Source organism: Vicugna pacos, chromosome 11, assembly GCF_048564905.1.
Source record: "Vicugna pacos chromosome 11, VicPac4, whole genome shotgun sequence".
Classification (NCBI taxonomy): Eukaryota; Metazoa; Chordata; class Mammalia; order Artiodactyla; family Camelidae; genus Vicugna; species Vicugna pacos.
Genome location: NC_132997.1, coordinates 36820833 through 36840356, shown reverse-complemented (window position 1 = coordinate 36840356; position 19524 = coordinate 36820833). Strand labels below are relative to the sequence as shown.

General features: G+C 50.1%; 1 protein-coding gene across 1 annotated transcript in view; it reads right to left on the bottom strand.

Annotated features, from left to right (window-relative positions):
• Positions 1-19524, bottom strand: part of ALOX5 (arachidonate 5-lipoxygenase) — a 49556-nt gene that overhangs the window by 9465 nt on the left and 20567 nt on the right. The window contains exons 4-6 of the mRNA XM_072971123.1: positions 14510-14632; positions 4422-4528; positions 2506-2678 (exon numbers count right to left, since the gene is read on the bottom strand). Coding sequence (XP_072827224.1) covers positions 2506-2678; positions 4422-4528; positions 14510-14632 — 403 coding nt within the window. The remainder of the gene's footprint in view (positions 1-2505; positions 2679-4421; positions 4529-14509; positions 14633-19524) is intronic.

Sequence of the window (19524 nt, the reverse complement as noted above, 5' to 3'; positions counted from 1 at the left end):
CTACAATATGCTAGAAACCGGTCAACACGTGCACCAGTGAGTCGCGTGTCCACTATTCCGCCAACAGAGGGCGTGCTGTGGCCAATGCGCATGTGCTTCAAGAGATCTTAAGAGGCCCAAAGACACGAGAGAAGCTGAAATCCTGGCCACCATCTTCCTCCTTTTCAGATGCGGAGGACCCTGGCGTTGTCCGACCCCAGTGATGAACTCTGAGCGTTCTGCCTGAGATGCGTGCAGCGCAGAGGGAGGGTGGGGAGAGGCTGGTCCCAGGAAAGTGGGTGACAGGGCCCCTTTGGACACCTTGACAAGAAGGTGGAGGCTCCGGGCTGGTGGGTCACAGGGCTGGTTGTGCTTCTGTGATGGGCTGGACAACTGGACTTTGGGAGCAGAAGTAGCCATCAGTGACCACTGTGCAGAAGGGATGGCTGCCCATCTCATCTTGAGAGGACCTAGATTAGTTAATGTGATGAATGACAGGCCCAAGGGATACCCTGGGAACCCAGGCCTGGGCCTTGCTCCTGCCTATGGGGTATTTCTGTTATTCCAGGCTACCTCCTCTCTATGGACCTCAGTTTTATCCTTCTGGAAAGTGAGAGGGCCAGCCCCATCTCTCAGTTCTGATATTCCAGGATTCCGTAGAAGATGTCGGTGGTCTTGCTTGTCTGGTATCCCTGCCCTCTCCTGGTCAGCATGCTCCATTCTCCTGGCCATGGTGATCGGTTCAGGGAATTATCTCACAGCTCAAGCTGGGCCCAGGACGCTTGCTGGAACTGTTGGGAAATACAGACTTTCTTTCTGGGAGTGGGCAGTGTTTGCTCAAATGGTGAGAGGTAGGTCTGAAGCTGTCAGCGGTCATCTCTATGTCCACATAAAGGACATCCTCCTAAGAAAACATCCAACAGAGGCAGAGAACTGAGACACGGAGGAACGATGCCAATGGATCATCTGAACCTTGGGCCCAGCTATGCCTGAGCTAGTTCCCTCGGCTTCTTGCTGTTGCCTCAACCAATGCATTTCTTAGACAGAGCTGATTATTGTGACTTGAAACCACAAACTCCTAATATAAAGTCTAAGAACTAAAACACTCTTGAAGACTTGTGACAATGAATCAAAACCAACAATAGGGGTAGGATTTCTCTATTTATGTTGCAGAAAAATAATTGCCTGGGTAAAGATTTTTTTTAAAAAAGTAGTTTTCATAGGCCACAAAATCGTAAGATGCTGCCAAAGAAAGAGAGCATGAATGACCGTGGGAATTAAGAGCTGTTCTGTAGGAGGAGTGATGTACACGTAAGGGATGGGGTTGTGTACGTACCACTCCAGTCAGTGGTGGCTCCTGCATTATTGCTTCACCACCAAAACCATCAAGACCATCACTCAATGGAAAGATGACCATTGTGGTGACAAGGAGTCCTGAGTGGAGGCCGCCCCCCTGTCAGGGTGGCTGGCTGCACAGTTGCTCAGTCCCTTCCACTTCTAGGATTCCCTGGCCTTTAAGGTTTATGAATCTCTGATTTGAAGCCTGAAACCAGGAGCGCTGAATCCATGTTACTACATCCAGCAATTAACTCTACAGAGGAGAGCGCTGCTGCCCTCGGTGAAGTGGCCTCTTCCTTTCCCTGAGCATTTATGGAAACTGTCTTGTCCCACGTCGGTGAAGCAATTGAGTGTGATATTTCTCCATGATGCTCAGGTTATTTTCAATAGCAACAGCATAATTAAAAGAGCTCCCTCTAACTAGGGGCCGGTTGTGGGCCAGGCATCGTGAGAGGTGCTTTCCACACACGACCATCAATTGTTACCCACCCGGCAAAGATGAAGAAATTGGAGAAGCAAGTCTTACATCAGAACAAAAAAAAAGGGAGAAAACTGATGGCACTTTGGATTTTCTAACTAGAAGTGTCGGTCACCTGTATCTGCCCTCAGCCATCCCCAGCCTTCTCCTGCCCTCATGGGCAGGGTCAGTTCTAGAACTAACCTTGTCTTGAGACAGAAAGGGTTCACACCGCCTCCTCTGGTGGGAAGATGTCAGGCACCTTCCATGCTGCGGGGCCAGAGGCCCTGGGAATGTCTCTTAGTCTCCTGTCAGTCGTCTCCTTCCCACTAGAGCCAGGATGACCGGGCCCCCTGCCACCTGCCCCCAGAGGTCTTTGTGACCTTCTGCTGTTTCCATTTCCCATCTTGCTTGCTCAGTTCACCTTGGATATGACCCCAAAAGCACAGGACAACAACGGTGAAAATAAACAAACGGGACTACATCAAACTGTTTCATCAAAATGTTCCTGCACAGCAAAGGAAACAAACAACAGAGTGAAAAGATGACCCACAGAATAGGAGAGGGCAGCCGATTGTGCCACAAGCCAGACAGCTGAGCCTGGAGATGGCTGCCTGGGGAGCTGGCGAGCACCAGCCAGCAGAAGGTGGCTTCTGCCAGACAGAGTGTGACTCGGCCATCGGAGCTGGGCCTCCCGCCCAGGCCACCGTCTCCAGCCAACCAGGTCCTACCTCGACCTCCTGCTCCAGGGTGAGCTGCCGCTCCAGGCTGCACTCCACCATCTCTGTGGTCACCGGCAGCTTCTCAGGCAGCTTCCTGCAGCGCTGGATCAACACGGGGTTGCAGCCATTCAGGAACTGGTAGCCAAACATGACGTCTTCCTGCCAGTGGTTCATGACCCGCTCTGTGGGGGGCAGGACAGCAGCTCAGCGGGGTTCGAGCCGCATGGAGGCCCTCCTGACACCAGCCGAGGGCCAGAGTCCTTGTGGGTCCCTCTTCCAGGCACTCACTGGATGGCCCACCACGCCCAACTGCTTGACCACTAGGTCACCACCCCATCCTCCCTGAGCTGGCCCTTAGTAGCTCAGAAGGTTCCCAGGGTACCCCTTTCTCAAGTATAAAAACAAAAATACAATTACTTCTCAAGTAGGAGAAACAGATGGCATTGCATCAAACTAGTAAAAGTTTCTGGACAGCAAAGGAAACAATCAACAGAGTGAGAAGGCAACCTAATGAATAGGAGAGAACATTTGCAAACCATCTATCTGATAAAGGGTTAACCTCCAAAACATAAAAGGAACTCCTACAACTCAGTAACAAAAACACCAATAACCCAACTGAACGATGAGCAAAGGATTTGAACAGACATGTCTCTGAAGAAGACATACAAATGGCCAGCAGGTAGGTGAAAAACTGCTCATCATCACTCATCAATGGGGAAATGCAAGTCAAAACCACAATGAGATGCCACCTCACACCTGTCAGGATGCTATTATTATTATTAAAAAAAAAAGACAACAAATACTGGTGAGGCTGTGGGGAAGTTGCAGCCCTTGTGCTCTGTTGGGGGGAATGCAAGATGTGCAGCCACTAGGCAAAACCGTGTGGAGGTTCCTCAAAAAGTTAAAAATAGAGCCTACCACATGATCCAGCAATCCCCTTGGATATTTACCCCAAAGAATTGAAATCAGGGTCTTGAAGAGATATCTGCACTCCTGTGTTCACTGCAGAACAATTTGTAACAGCCAAGATGTGGAAACTACTTCATACTCATCTACAGAGGGATGAAGAAAGGCAATGTGGTGCATACATACGATGGAATACTATACAGCCTTGAAAAAGAAGGCAGTTATGCAGTAAGTGACAACATGGATGAAGCTGGGGGATCTGATTGTAAGTGAAATAAGCATCTGTGTCCTTCAGTCACAGAAGGACAAATACTGCATGAATCCACTTAGATGTAGAATCTAAATTAGTCAAACTTATAGAATCAAAGAGCAGCAGAGCATGGTGGTTGCTAGAGGCTGGGGGGAGGGAGAGTGAAGAGTTACTAATCCATGAGCATGAAGTTTTGGTGAAGCAGCAGGAGTAAGTTCTAGAGATCTGCTGTACAACACTGTGCCTGTAGGGAAAAAAAAAAAAAAAAGAACCCAGGTCCTTGTGCTCAGGAAACAGGGGCCCAGGATGAGGGGCGAGGAGTTTGCAAAGACTCCCATGCTTGTTTCCTTACTGTCTCTTCATCTTTCTGTTGCTGTTTGGTTCTTCCCATGCCATCCGTGGCAATTACGACATCCCTGCCCTACCAAACATATCCTAGTCCAAAGGAACCCATTGTTGCTTTCATGCAAATGCTCAAAAAACAAGCTAACTTTTGCCTTTCTTCTGTTTAGAAGCATCATAAATGTCTAATTTGTAAAGAAGAAGTTCTGATACTTTTGAGACTTTCAATGGTGAAATGAGGCTGAGGGTGCTCAGCCTTGAACGGCCAATGAAGGGAAAGCTCTGGCTTTGAGGGTGACGGCCAGTGGAGCGCGCAGCGCGGGTGCTGGCGGGGCCAGCCTGAGAGACGGGGAGGCCCTGCGCTGGAGCAGGTGGTGCAGCCCTTTCCTGTCCCCAGCACCACGAGAGCCCCCACAGGCACACTCACCGGAAATAGTGTTGCTGATCTTGACGAAGATCTTCTCAAAGTCGGCGAAGTCGTTCCAGGAGGACTGGAACATGTGCATGAAGCGGTTGATAAACAGGTTCTCCATCCTACGGACCGAGACATGCCAGTCCCTCAGGCACCCGCTCTGGCCTCGCCTCCCCCTGCCAAGCCCCTTCATGTGCCCCGCTCTCATGGGGCATCTAGACACCCCCAGGGCAGCAGAGACTGGACCCAGGGCAGCTCCAAGGGGGCAGCTGACTGGTCTTGTGAAACCAGGATGGAAACTGGCCCCTACACCCATGCTCTTCCTCCTGCACCTCCCCTAAGGCCAGGACCAGCCGCCTGCCCTCGACAGCAGTCTGAAGTGCTCTGCTCCCATTCAGGCCTGCTCTGGTCCATGCCTTCATTCATTCATTCATTCACTCATTCAGCCTTCAAACTTTTGCTGCCGCCACTCGGTGCAAGTTTCCAGGGATAGAGCGCTGTCTCTCCTAGGCAGCTGCCCTCTGGGGTCTGCTGGATTTGGGGGGATGAGCCATTCACTGGCGTCTGACCCTCATTTACTTTCTGCCTGATCCTGGCTCTATACCTGGGGCTGAGGAGGACACAGGTGCCACTCATTACACAGGAAAGCAAAATAACCCACGACAGGAACTTGGTAAATTCAAAATGTGGGCAAAGGGCAATAAGGCGTGAGATCTGAGTGGCCTGAGCAACCCCGGGGGCTTCCAGGAGGAGGCAAGTGTGGGATGGGTCTGGAAAAGGTGGAGAAGAGGGGGAGGCTTGCCAGGCTTCCCTCCATAACCCAAGCAAGGCACAGGACAGAGGTGTGGGAATCCCGGCCAGTGCTTCCCAGGACGGCCTCTGCCTCAGTTTCCCTCTCTGGCACACACACAGCTGAGTGGCGAGAGGTCTACTGGTTGCTCCCCACATCATGGCTACTGCCCACTCCTCCAGGGTTCAGGCCTCCCACCGCCTCTGTCTCTTGTATGTCCCGACTTGTACGTCCCTCCATCAGGGCCCCTCTGGGCCCCTCTTTCTTCTCCTCCTGAGCATACGGGGTGAGTGCCTCTGGAGGGCTTGCTAGTGAGCCCCACTCCCCCTTTCATCTCACAAAGCCACCCCTTTCCCTGACCAGGCTGGGCCCTGGGATGTCACCTCTGCAGTGCTGATGGCAGATTAAATACAAACACATTTACATGAATCCCTGTCCGCTACCAGAGCACCAGGAGGGCAAAGGCAGGTCTGCAGGGCTCCACAAGGCCCAGGCCTCCGCACACTGGAAGACTCAGGCAGCATCGCCAATGACTGAGAAGGGTGGTTGGGGCCTGGCTCCTCCAGTGGGATGCCCCCCCTGCCCACCCACCTTCCAAGGGTGCTTCCCGAGGAAGCAGCCCTAATACTGAGGGCCCCGTGCCCTCCTTGCAGTGACTCCTGGGACAGCAGGCTGGCGGAGGTCTGAGCATTGTCACGGGAAGGTCTGGGAGCCCCGAAGCCTCCTCACACCTTCCCTGGCTCAGCAGAGTCAAAGGACTAAGGTTCGGGTGTTTTGTCTGGAGTCAGCCTGGCTGATGGGGACAGGGGGGGCTCTGTCCAGCATCCCAAGGGAGCCACCTGTGAGCACGCATGAGGGCAGCAAGTCCGAGTGACCCCAGGCAGGAACTCAGCAGACAGCAGGAGACGGGAAAGTCACCTGAGGCAGAAAATGACACGCCTGCCCGAAGACCCCTCTTCCAGTCCTGCCTCAGTTTAGCACATGCTTCTCTCCTTTGTACTGGCTGTGCTCGGACCCCTGGGAGCCCACACTGCTGGAAGGGAGGTTGCTGGGGCCACAAGGCAGGGGACCTCTTGTGCGTTGGAGGAACCAGCTGCCAACAGGTTACTGAGATGCTGTAAAGCCTGGAAGGTGCCGGAGCACAGCCTGGGCCGTAGGGGCCGCACACAGTAGGTGCTCAGTGTCGTCCTGGCTGTGGCGTTACCGTCATCACTTTTATCCCAGCCCCTCAGGGAAAGGAAGAGCTTTTACACACATGCTTGCTTGATACACATGCTTCTCGCGGCTTCACTACTGCTTGCAGGCTGTGGACCAGGATGCCCCCTGCTAACCATCCACCCAGCATCCCAGCCCTCCTCCACCACCCCTCCACCTCCCTTGTTAGCCGAGTGTCCTGGGACAGAAACCCTTGTTAAGGCGGAGGAGTAAACCTCACTGTGACCTCTAGTGTCTGGGGATGGAAAAGGACTTACTCCTGGGAGAGGAGAGGCCTTCCCAGGCCTGTACAATCGTCATGGCCCTGAGGAAGGCCCGGCACTGGGTGATGCTCAGGAAAGAGGGCCTGGACCCCGGGGCTTCTTGTGGGGAACTGGGAGTGAGTCACAGCCCCACGTGGGTCACCATCTCCCCAGATGGGTTTCTCTGACCTCAAAACAGAGTCTGGCACTGGAAGCGGGGTGGAGTGTGGCTGTCCTCAGAGGAAGCCACAGATCCAGGAAGAAGTGGTGTTAGGAGGAAAATATTTGCAAGTCATCTAGAGGCAAAACATTGCTACATATTTAGAGATATGAGTGGAACACTAGGGACTTTCAAAGATCTGTTATCACCCAGAGAGGAACCTGCGGCCAGAGAAGGCGCCTGGCTCGTTTGAGGTCACACAGCCAGGAAACAACACGGCCAGGTAAAGGCACGGCCAGGTAAAAACAGAACCAGGTAGACACAGCCAGGCAGAAGCCCACACTGAGCTGCCGGCCTGGGCCGGGCCCCGGCTGGGTCCTGTGCTGGCAGAAGCAGGAGCTCCCGCTTCCTCTGCCTCCCCGGCCCCTTCCCTTCTTCTAACAGCTCCTCCATTTCCCATGTCATGGTTCTGCTCTCTGGGGTGGGGGCAAAGCTTACTGAGCAGGGGCAGCCTCGGTCCAGGCAGAGCACGCGGCTTGGAGGAACTCACCAGAGTTACCCAGAAGCGGCGCGGAAACTGAGCTGCCCGGGGGCAGAGTTCAAGGGCGAAAGCCTCTGGTGACCTCAGCCCCGAGTGTCAGCATCCCACAGGCAGCCTGGGTGTAGCTAAGGGCAGAGTGGCACCTGGAGGGACGCAGGCCAGGCCCTGGATCTGGGCTTTCCCTATCAGGGAGCTTCTGTGTATAAAGGCTGCTAGGTGCCGAGTGGGTGTCGTTTCCCCATCAGATCACTAGGGGGCTGGACCAGAGGTGTCAGAGCCCCCAGCTCCTATGCTGGGGTCTGGACCCAAGAATCTTGGATGGATCTGGGAGTCCACACGCAGGCCCAGGCGAAGGCCAGAGGGCAGCTGAGATGGATGCAGGTCAGCACAGAGTAGTAAGGGCCTGGCCTCAGATCCCAGCCCCGTCTCTTCCCAGCCTCATGGGCTTACGCAAATCCCTAACCTTCTGTGCCTCGGTTTCTTCATCCACAAAATGGGCACAGTGATTGCCCCTGTCTCACAGGACTGACATGATATATAAAGCATCAGTACATTAGATGAGTTCAACAGATACCAGTGAATGATCACTTACTATTCCTACTGAAGTCTGTGGCCTTGGGCCGTGGTGTTCTGGGGGCACCAGTGGACAAGTTCATAATCCAGGCCACCCCACAGCACTTTGTCCTCTCCTTCCCGGGGTCCTTCTGTCTAATTCACTTCTCTTTCCTCCTTCACACTCAATTCACCAAAGAATCTTTACCTACTGGTTCCTGTTTAGTTCCTTTCCTCTCTGCCCCCATTAAGTGCTAGGGCACTGGTGACATCCTAGTGGCTGCGTTCAAAGGGTCAGCTCTAAACTCCCCTGATCTCTCTGAAGCATCTGACAAACAACCCCTTTCTCCTTGACCCTAAAATGCCAAGCCCCTTGGGCCTCATCCCTGCTTCAAACCCCATGGTCCTGCACCCCCACCCCTCCCCAGAAAAGGCTGGGATCCTTGCCCAGTCCCCTGCATTGGCAGCCTCAGCCCCACTTCCCTACACGGGTCCCCACTCTGGTCCTTGTGTATCACAGCATTCTCACTGCCCTGAATGCCATCCCCTCCACTCAGCATGGTGAACTCCTATGCATCCTTCAAGACCCAAGTTGGGCTTCTCTCTTAGAAAGCTTTTTTTCTGATGCTGTCTTCTCAGAGCTTCCTCCCTGCCTCAAGTTTTCCCAGTGCTCCTTTCCCAAGGAATATCTCCCAAATTCTAATATAATGAAGTGTCCATAGCTCAGTACCCCCTAGGCGTGAACTTCTTGGAGATGGGACCAAGGGACCACTTCCGATTCATCTTAGGCTCCTACCTCCTGGGAGTTCAATAAGCATTTGTCAAAGGATGAGCAGCAGGTAGCCTCCTCTGGGCCGATTCCTGGGGTGGGGGTGGGTGGCGGCGGGTAGGACACCCCGAAGAGCCAACAAACAGGCTGTGACTGAGCCTGAGAAGGCAACTCCCTGGCTGGTCTCCTTCCTCGGGTTCAGGAATGAGAAGAAAGTCCTCTCAAGCACCCAGCTCGGAGTTACTAGAGGGCACTCACCCACGGTGTGCACTGCCTACGTTAGTTCATTTAAATCTCATAACAATTCTAGCAGTGAGGCAGCAACAGCCTCATTTTTAAAGAAGAAACTGGGTCAGAAAATTTAAATAACTCTCCCAAGATGGCGCAGCCAGAGTCTGAAACAACCGCAGGTGACCAGGCTCTACCTAAGGCGACCTCTTGCTTCCGAAGGGTACTCAGAGATGAGTGGATACCTGTTGCTAGAATTTTAATAGATTAGTAGATTTTTTTTCCCCAGGAAAGCAAAGTATCACCTGGCTACTCTGAGTATGGTCCATGGACTGACGGCACCAGCACCCCCACACCCCCAGGACCTTATTAGAAATGCAGATTCTCAGGCGCCACTTCAGACCCCCAACCCTGAATCAGAAACTCTGGGGGTGGGTTCACAAGTCTGGATTTTAACAGGCCATCTAGGGGATTCTGATGCAAGCTATAATCTGAGGACCACTGCTGGAGAGGCTGCAATGTTTTCCAAATGAATTTGGCAATAAAAGAAACACCCTTTAAAGGAAATATTACTTTAGGATTTGTTAAATTAACGTCTGTATTTTATGACCCCTTTTGAACAAAAAACTGCTACTTTAGCAAATATAATTTTAAAAAATGTCCAGGTTTGCCTAACTTTCAGGTGGGAATGATTGCCCCCTACATTTTCCCCAGGAAATCTTATCTTCCCATTGGACCCACCTCTGATTTTAGAGCAGAATTCAACAGAGATAAATAGCATGGAAATACAGACATTACAGGCATCAGTTACAATAAGGAGGAAATGAGTTTAAAAATTTCCAAGAAGATCCGAGGGTTTGGGCAGAATTTGTAAAGTCAAGCGGGGAGAATCCTGTCTTCTACGAGTGCTTTGGTGACGTGGAGCCAACCTGCGTCTGAGCTGGGGTGGCAGCAAGAGGACATGGGGGCTTCTTCCCACACAAAACTCATGGCTTGGGCTTCCAAAGTCATGAGAATGAGCTCCCCCCAGGCTCCCTCCTCTTTGTGCCTTCATCTCCCATCTCTCGCTCCCTCACAGCCTCCGAGGGTCCCACCCACCTCCCTCTTCCTCCACAGGAACTCCACCCCATCCATCATCAGCCCATCTTTTCTCTCCAGCCTCCTGCTCTACATCTCAGGGTCCTGCTCTTCCCTTGTCTTCACCGCCAGCTCTTTCAAGGAGCTGCCATATACGTCATTTCATCTGACCTCAAACAAGCAGTGGGTGGTCGGTCTGGAGGGCCAGGAGCGGAGCATGGGAGGCGTCACTGCCCTCAGGCCACACTCCTCTCCCTGAGCCCCCCAACAAAGCCTCTGTCTGAACCTCGACTCCCTCTCCCCTGTCCCTTGCATGGCTCTCAATGGTCCCTGAGGCCCCTCTACTTAGCCCTGAGCCTGCATGTCCCTCTCCCGCTTTGCCACCAGAGGCTGCATCGGGCCCTCAATTTCAATGTGCCCCCAAACTGGACTCATCTCTGCCACCCCCACCCCTTCTGGTGCAGTTTTCATGTTAACAGCCACCCCCGTTTCCCTACAAGCCAGACGTACAACAGCAAGGATGTCCTGGGTTCTCCGCTCAGCCTCTCCCTGTTTTGACCCGAATTCCAACCGGATCCCAGGGCCATCCACACCACGTCACGCAGTCCTTCCTCCTATCCTGTTCCCTGTTTCTTTGTTCAGCCTCTTCCTCTCCCCTGGGCACTCTCCTCTGACCCCCCAAAATGGCCAGGTCAAGCCTCTGCAATGCGGCTGACCTCTCTCTCCCCGCTTTTCACTGAACACTGCAAATCCAGACCCCAGGGAGAAGGAAGCCTCTTCAAAGAGCTGCCCTGACCCGATCGCATCTGATGGAGAAACACACGGTGGGTGAGGGTCCGAGTACCCTGGTCTAGCTCAACGCTGGCCACCTCTCCCAGTTCACCCCACTTCTGCATTGTTCTGCTCTACTGGGAAGGAAGCGCTTTCTCAATTCTCTTTAAAGAGGACGTTCCCCGACCAGTCCAGCCACCTCCTGCCATCAGAGCTCCAGGCTGCAGATGGTGAGTGATGAGTAAACCAATCAGCTGCTCCTCCTTTGATGCCACCAGAAAATTTCACAACCTACTTGGTTCTGCGAGCAGGTCCGGCCACACCCAACCTTTGTGTGTGATGCTCTCTCCATCAGAGCATCCTTGCCCCACTTCTCCAGGTCCCTACTTGTCTGGCCAGTTGCAAGGTCAGGTGCCCTTCTGCTGGGAAGCCTTCCTGGACCCAATACAGAGATAACCCCAGACAGAGTGAGGACCCTTCTGTGAGCCTGCACTCCTATGAAGGAGCAAGTGCTAGCAGGCGAAGGCGCCCCTGAATGGCCAGCTGGGTCACACCCTATTCATTCTGACAGTTTCCTGGTTGGCTTGACCTCATCACCAGAAATAGATGAAGACTAATGCTGGCCTTAGGGAGAAACTTCTCTGTGCAGGGCTGACATATATGTGGTCCCTTAATATTCGCACAACAACCTAAGTGGGGGCTATGGTCTCATTTTTCAGATGAAGACATTACGGCTCAGAGAAGTTAGACAGCTTCTCTAAGATCACCCACCACCAGCCCAGAGCCCTCTCCTGTGCACCCCTCATCTCCCGGTGGGGAGGTGGGGGTGGGGTCCCTCTGAGCTGCTTTCCTGAGCTCCAGTCCCCTTGACTTAAGCTGCATCCCCCCTCAAATGCAAAGGCTGCATCTCTTCTCTGCTTCTTAGGACCTCATGGTCCTCAGATCCCCGTGCCAACAGAGCTGGTGCTCAGCCGACCGCCCAAGCTGGGCTTTGCCAGGAGGGGCTGAGCGCCCATCTCAGGATTCCTTTGCTTGGTTCCTGCCAAACAGTCTGCAGCTCAGGGGGCCAAGTGACATGGAAGATGGGGAGAAAGATGGGCTATGGTGTCACTGGAGAAATGGTGGCTTGTGTGGCGCAGTATTGGGGAGCCCTGGGGGAGGCCTTACTCAGACCCAGGGGCTTCTAGGAGCTTCTGGGAGAAGGAGCACCTCACCCAAGTCCTGAAAATTAGTGGGTTGGACTGGGCTAGGAAAAGAGGGGAAGAAAGGGCATTTGAGGCAGAGGAAACAGCGATGCCAAGACAAGGGGGCACTAGGAAGACCTGCAAACCAGTTCTGGACACACAAGGCTACATGGTCTTGTGCATTGGGGACCCGAGGGAAGGCTGGGGAGCTGGACTGGGGCGCCTGTAGTTGGGGTCATCGCTGAAGGATTTTAGGTAGGAGAGTCAAAGAATTATATTTGCCTTGTGGAATAAGCCTCCAACCAACTAGACATGCACTTGAGAATGAACTTCCAGTTGCCCTGTGAGATGGAATGCAGGGAAGCAGGCAGAAAAATGTTCCTGGATGTCCCAAGGAGAGACAACGGAGCTGGGAGAGGAGGACCTGTAACCTGAGACCCCAGGGGATGGACATGACCCCACGGGCACCTGGGTGGAGGATGATGCCAAGGGAGGCATCTCACCGGTGGTTTCAACACTGCTTGCACGTTGGAATCCCCCAGGGAGCTTTTAAAATATACACACGCCTGTGCTGCAGACGCTGGCTTAATAGCCTGGCTGGGGTGAGGCAGCGTGGAATCTTAACGTTAAATGTAGAGTTAGGATTGAGAACGGCTGCTCTCGGATGCTGTGAGCCATGATGGTGATATATGAGAAGTAACAGGTAATCGTGTGTGTGTATGTGTGTGTGTGTTTGTGTGTGTGTGTAGAGGGCCTGAGAGGTGGCAACAAAGAGGCCCCTGAATGGCCAGCTGGGTTGCACCCTATTCATTCTGACAGTTTACTGTGCACCTATTCTGTGGTGGCTGCTGTGCTAGGTGCCTGAGATTTGAAGATGACAATGACCTTAAGAAACACTAAGCAGACATGAGAAAGGCACAGCCTAGTTATCACTCCACCATCTCTTCACCCTCCCACCCCCACCCCTCTACCATCGTCCATCCATCTGTCCATTCATCTCTCCACCCATCCCTCCATCATCCATCCCTCCACCATTACCGAGCAGAGGTGGCATTACTCCCCAAAGCAGTCCTATCGTCTCCTCTGAGATAACATCCCCTCCTCATTGTCTCTCTCTCCTTACCGTCTTCTCTCCAAACTGCCCCTTTCACCAGGGCCTTCTTGTTCCATCCTGGTCTGGGCTCTGCTCTACTAAAGCCACAAGCCTTTGACTCAGTAACACCCACCTCTGGGTGGGAAGTGAGACACTGAATCGCCCTGATGTTTCCAGGGACCAGAGGTTGGGTACTGCTGCATCACTCATCCAGTGGTTTGGTTTTAATTGTTCTCTCCAGGCGATCCCAGTTGTAATAGGGGAAAAAAAAATCCCCAGCGTTGGACCCAAAGAGACCTAGATTCAAATCCTGGTTTTGCCCATTTCTGCCTAACTGACTTGAGGCAAATTCCTTGACCTCGACCCTGAGGCGCCCGAATTCACTCACCTGGAAATGATCCAGAACGGTCCCTACTTCCCTTGCTGGGAAGGTTCTGTGCAGAAAGCACCCACATGTACAGAATGGCCCTTAGCAGAAGCTGGATAAGCATCAGGCCTTATCACTGCCCCTCTCCCACTGAGATGCAGCCGCAAGGAGACAATGGCATCTGGTTTTTCCGATGTGAAGGGATTCCCTGCCTTCTTGAGGGGAACAGCTCTGCACCTGAGCAAACACTGCCACAGAAACTGGCTGGGTTAGTGCTTATCTACCTGTCTCCCTCCTGGTGATGCCCACACAAGGCCAGGGCCCACCCTGGGGGGCTCTCACTCTGGCCATGGGTGGGGGCCTGACACCCCAAGGTACTGAAGCTCCTTGGGGCAGTCTACGCTTGGTCAGGTGGCAGAACCACAGATTTAGGGTTTGCCAGATTTGCATGATTGTGAGAATTCCCTAAAGCATTCAGAGTACAGATTCAGAGGCTCCTCCACCAGCTCCAGGGTGTGGCTGGGCTCCACGTTGGTAACAAGCACCCATGGCATCTTTGAAAACCATGCAGTAGTTCAACCACCAAGAAGTACAGAGCTCGGGTCTCTGCCATTTCTCAGCAGGGGCTGCTGGACAAGGTATTTGACTTCCTTTTTTCCCAGAATCCTCCACTGCCGATAGGGACAGGAACCGTGCCTGCCTCCTGAGATTGTCGTGACAGATGGACAGGGATGGGTGTGAGCGACCAGCACAGGCCTGTTGCCATGACTACTGCAGCGCCCTGCCAGCTAGGTGACAGCCTGGACACTGTCTGCCCTTGAACTGGCCGGAGGGAGGATGAGCCGTGGTTGGAGATGGGGTATCCACTGTAAAGACCTCCACTCTGGACGGAGGACATAACTGTGTTTGGTACGTGGAGTCCTCCAGGTTGTAACATTGTTTAGAAGCAGGTTCCCCTGCGACTGCGCATTTAGGATCCATGCTGCGGCCAAGATACAATCAAACGATTTGGGAAGAGTTGCCCAGTGGAGCTCCTCCCCCAGCCCCAGGCTCCCCGAGGAGAGGAGTGAGGGTCCCACCTCCGGCCCCAGGCGCTGAGTTCACTCGCACTTACGCTTTGGAGTAGTTCAGAACGAAGTCCACTCCTTTCTCACTATCGAACTGGATGTCTCGGGGTAAATCCCTGTGGCATTTGGCGTCGATACTCAGCGGGAAACCAGGGTTCCATTCCATCCATCTGAGTATGAGAAAGAAGAAAACTGGGTGAAATGCGTGGCCCTGGAGTTGGCCCCTCAGGCTTAAAGTTGCCCGTGTGGTCTGAGGATGTGCCCGCCATGGAGTCACCGCGTTGTAACCGAGTGTGTGTCCAGCAAGGTACTGGGATGCCTCCCAAAGCCTGGGGGCACCCCACTTTGCTGTGCCCTGAGCATTGCAGCGGGCAGACCGAGACCCCTTAACTTGAGGCCGGGCTTCTGGCAGGGGGATGGTGAACGGTAGGCATGCGCCGGTGCGAGCAGACAGCATCGCAAGACCCCATTTATTTGAGGTGTCGTGCAAGGGCAATGTCTCCCCAGCACAGATCTGCCTTGGCAATTACTGGAGATAGAAGTAGTTGAGGCTGCCCCACCACACCTGATCTGGACATGCAATCTCCCACCAGCTGTCAGCACCCTTGCATTGTGTGTAGTGGACTGGGGGTGGGGTGGGGGTGTACAGTGCGCATGCGTTCCCACAGGGTGCGCAGGGCAGCAGGGCAGTTGGGCGGGGACCTCCAGGCACAGACCGCTGCCAATTGCCAGTTTAGAGGTTGTTACAATCAAAATAGCTCCCATCAGAGACAGGCCGTGCACTCTCTGGCCAAAATGTTTAGAGCCTGGAGTCCTGGAAACTTATCCTGCATTGCTGGGCATTTACGGCTTTGTTTGTTTGTTTTCACTTTTTTTTATTTACTGCCAAACCCAACCAAACCAAAACCCTGTTTGTTTCTTTAGTGCAGGGAGAATGATCTTATATTTGTTTAAAAATGAAAATTTACGTTCACGGATTTCAGCTTTTCCATTTGTATTTGTAGTTCTGTCCTTTTTCATCTCTTATGGGAGGGAAGTGAAACACTAAGAGTTTAGATCATTAAAAAGTCTTGAGGACCTTTAATACCATCTTGTGCTTTTCCCGTCACAAGAATTCCCACTGTTTTTCGAGGTGTCCTGTTGGCCCAGTAAGCCTTTCCTTAGGATCATTAAAGGTGAACAGGACCTAGATATGATCACCTTTAGAGCAAACGCATTTTGAAAAGCGTTTTCTATTATAGCATCTTACATTCCTCACTGTTGGTTTAGTTACAATGCTCTTTTTTCCTACACACTAAGAAAATGTTCTATTTATGTTGATTGTATTAACATCAATGCTGGAACATTAACAAGGATAAAAATGTGGATGAAGGCACAAATATCAACTATTGTTTTCCCTTTGTTTTAGAAAACAATTCCAGGCATCTCCAACAGATGTCTAAAATCAAGGCAGTCATCTGCGAGCCCCACTAGTATTAACTGTCAGTTAACTATCATTAGTCAAATCAATATTTTTTAACCTTTTTTTTTTTTTTTGTACTTTTTTCCCCCTTAACAGAGGCACTGGGGCACTGAGGATTGAACCCAGGACCTCGTGCATGCCAAGCATGCACTCCACCACTGAGCTATACCCCCCCACAATCAATTTAAATATTACTAACCATTTTCTCCTGGCCACTGGGAAGCCCAGGGGCTGTAATGAATTTTAAGAGCTGAACGGAGCTGGATATTTTTCAGTGTGTAAACCTGAGCCCAGGGAGGAAAGCTGTGCCAGCGAACGCATGCACATTTTCTTAAGCGGAGAGTTTACTTGGAGCACCTTTCTACCACCTTCCTGCCAATCCCCCAGCCTCCTGAGGGTGGCAGCACCTATGAGCGTTAAGTGGCTGGCCTCGGGTGCTCAGGAGATGGTGGCCTCTCAGCGCGTGGGGACAGTATAGTTTGCCAGCTGGCTTGTCACTGGCAGCTGAAACCACACACCTATGTCCTTTCCCCTGCAGGCACTGTTGCCTGTGAACCAGACAGGCTGACGTACACAGGGGCCAGAGGTCTTCACACCCACTGATAAAGAAAAAAGAAAAAAATCACACTCCCCTGGGGAAGACCAATTTGAACAGCCAGGTAGCAGGAAGGAAGCAGAAAAGGCATTTAATTTCTTAAAAAAAAAGAGAGAGAGAGAGAGAGAAGGCTTAGAGAGATGCAACTGGAATGTAAAAAGACTTTCTGCAAACACAAAACATGATTTCTGAATTGAAAATTCCAGAGAAAAACAGAAAAAGAGCGTAACAGTTACTGTGAGATCTGACTGGTCTCTTGGAACAAAATCTGTTCATTTCATAACTAATTACTGAGCACCTGCTATGTGCCAGACACTGCCCTGGGCAAAATGGAATAAAATGTAACACGAACACACAAAGAAACGGAAGCTACGGATGAAACCCTGGGAGACGCGAAAACAAAATCAAAGAAATAGAAAAAAAACTTCCTTAGGCTGAAGGGACCTCAAGGTTCTGACTAAATCCTAGGCAGGAAAAAAGAAAAGAAAAAAGGCACTCCTAGATCTGTACTGGTTAAATTATAAAATGTCGAAGAGGAGAATGTGGGGGTGGGAGGGAAGCGGGGGGAAGGGAAAGAGAGAAGGGCGGGGAGAGTCTCACAGAAACTCACAAGCTTCCGGGAAGAGAAAAATAACCAAACCATTATTAGGTTTCTCATTTGTCCTACTGAACACGGGCATAAAGAGCGTTTACAGACTTTTTTTCTTTTTTTAGATCATCATTTAAGCATCTTGTATCAAGTCAAGGAATAAGTGAAGGCAAGAGAAATATTTTGGGGGCGGTGCACAAGTACGGATTCAGGCATTATATTATCCACATATGCTTTCTGAGGAAATTAGCAAGTTCAGGCAAACAAAAATGACATTAGAATGAACGAAGAAGTTTCTAAATATTGTGACCAGTGGTCATCAGAAAACAACAGCAAATATATTAAACAAACAAAAATATCAAGGGTATTTTCTCAAGTCAAGACCCAGAGAGGATGCTCATCCTTGTTACTGTTACTTGTTTGAGGAATAAGAAAAAATTAGCAGGGATGTAAATAAAGTAACCTAAAAGACAAAAGCACCATCATTTACATAATATGATTTAATAACTAGGTAACTAAAAACACTCACTTAAAATAATTGGAGCCAACAAATAGTTTATTAAGATATCAATACAAAGTAAATATTAAAAAACAAGAATTTATCTTTATTCCAGCAATACTTATTTCCAAATGGAAAAAAATATCCCACTTAAGAATGGTAAAAGCTATAGTTTCTCTTGGTGTAAAGTCACTGGAAAGGTGAAAGAACTTCATGAAGAAAACTAAAAATCTTACTGAAAGACATCACATAAGATCTAAATTGGTGGAAAGATGGACTATCGCTAAGATGCCAGTTAGTACAGGACACATTTACATGTAACTCATAGCAATTCTCATCATGAAAAACTTGAAAAAGAACAGCGAGATAACGAAACTATTAGCATTTACTCGAAAGTTCTGATAACCAAAAGAAGGCACTGGGCCATGGAGTAGAAAAACAGACCAAAGAAAACATGTGAATATAATACAAAACTAGCTAATATTTTATCCAGTGCTTCCTTTCTGTCAAATACTAGGCTGTGCATTTTCATGGTTTAAACTATTTCATTCTCTCAAGAAGCCCCATGAGATAGTACTATTATTTCCCCCATTTTACAGATGAGGGAATTGGGGCACAGAGAGATGAAACAACTTTCACAGGACTTGGAGTAAGTGGAAGTACACGGGAGCTGAGCGCAGGCATCAGCTTCAGGGCCCACGCACGTTGCTGCCGCCCAGCACCAGCTGTGTGTGCCCTGAGTGTCATCCTAAAGCAGTGGGAAGAAATGTACTATGTAATAAACGATACCAGGGACATATCACTCATATGTGGAATGTAAAAAAGAAAAAAAAAAGAGGACACTAATGAACTCATCTACAAAACAGATACAGATTCGCAGACATAGTAAACAATCTTATGGTTACAGGGCGGGGGAAGAGGGTGGGAAGGGATAAATTGGGTGTTTTGAGATTTGCAAATGTTAGCCACTATGCATGAAAATAGATATAAAACATAAATTCTTTCTGTATAGCACAGGAAATTATATTCAATATCTTGTAATAACCTTTAATGAAAAAGAATATGAAAATGAATATATGTATATATGCATGACTGGGGCATTATGCTGTATACCAGAAACTGACACATTGCAACTGACTATACTTCAATTAAATAAATAAGTAAATAAAAATTTTAAAAATACATGGCAAATGAATTAAAGGCCTAAAATTTAAAAATTATACAAATATTAGACAAAAATATGAGTATTTATGTAACATTGGGGTGAGAGGGCCTTCTTAAGCAAAGCTGGAAACCCAAAAGTTATAAAGGAAAGAGAATACACTCAGTAAAGGAAATAAAGACCTAAAATCTGTGACAAAATTGACGAAGACAAATGATATACATTATAAATATATTATAAGGATATTACCCTAATATATAAAGAGTTCCTTTAGATTAATAAGTCTACAGAAAAATAAAGCATGTAAATAGGCAACTCAAAGATGAGGCAATGCAGAGAGGCTTAACTCAGCAGAGGTCTGGGGCATGCAGATTAAGACAGCCACAGGGTCTCACTTAAGGATTTCTGGACTGTCAAAAATTTAAAAGAGCGATGTCATCAGGTATTGGCGAAGATATGGGTAAAAGTATATTTTCATATGGCCATTGGTGGGATCAAAAATTGCTATACAGTTTTGGGAAGGGAATTGTCTCAGTATTTCTTAAAATAAAAAATGATGATTTGACCCAGCAATATGAGTTCTGGAAATTAATCTGACAGGAGTGAAAGTACGAGTACATCAGTTAGGGGGAGGGTACAGCTCAGTGGTAGTGTCTGCTTAGCACATACGAGGTCCCGGGTTCAATCCCCAGCCCCTCCATTTAAATAAACAAACAAACCTAATTACCTCACCTCCCACAAAGAAAACAAGAATC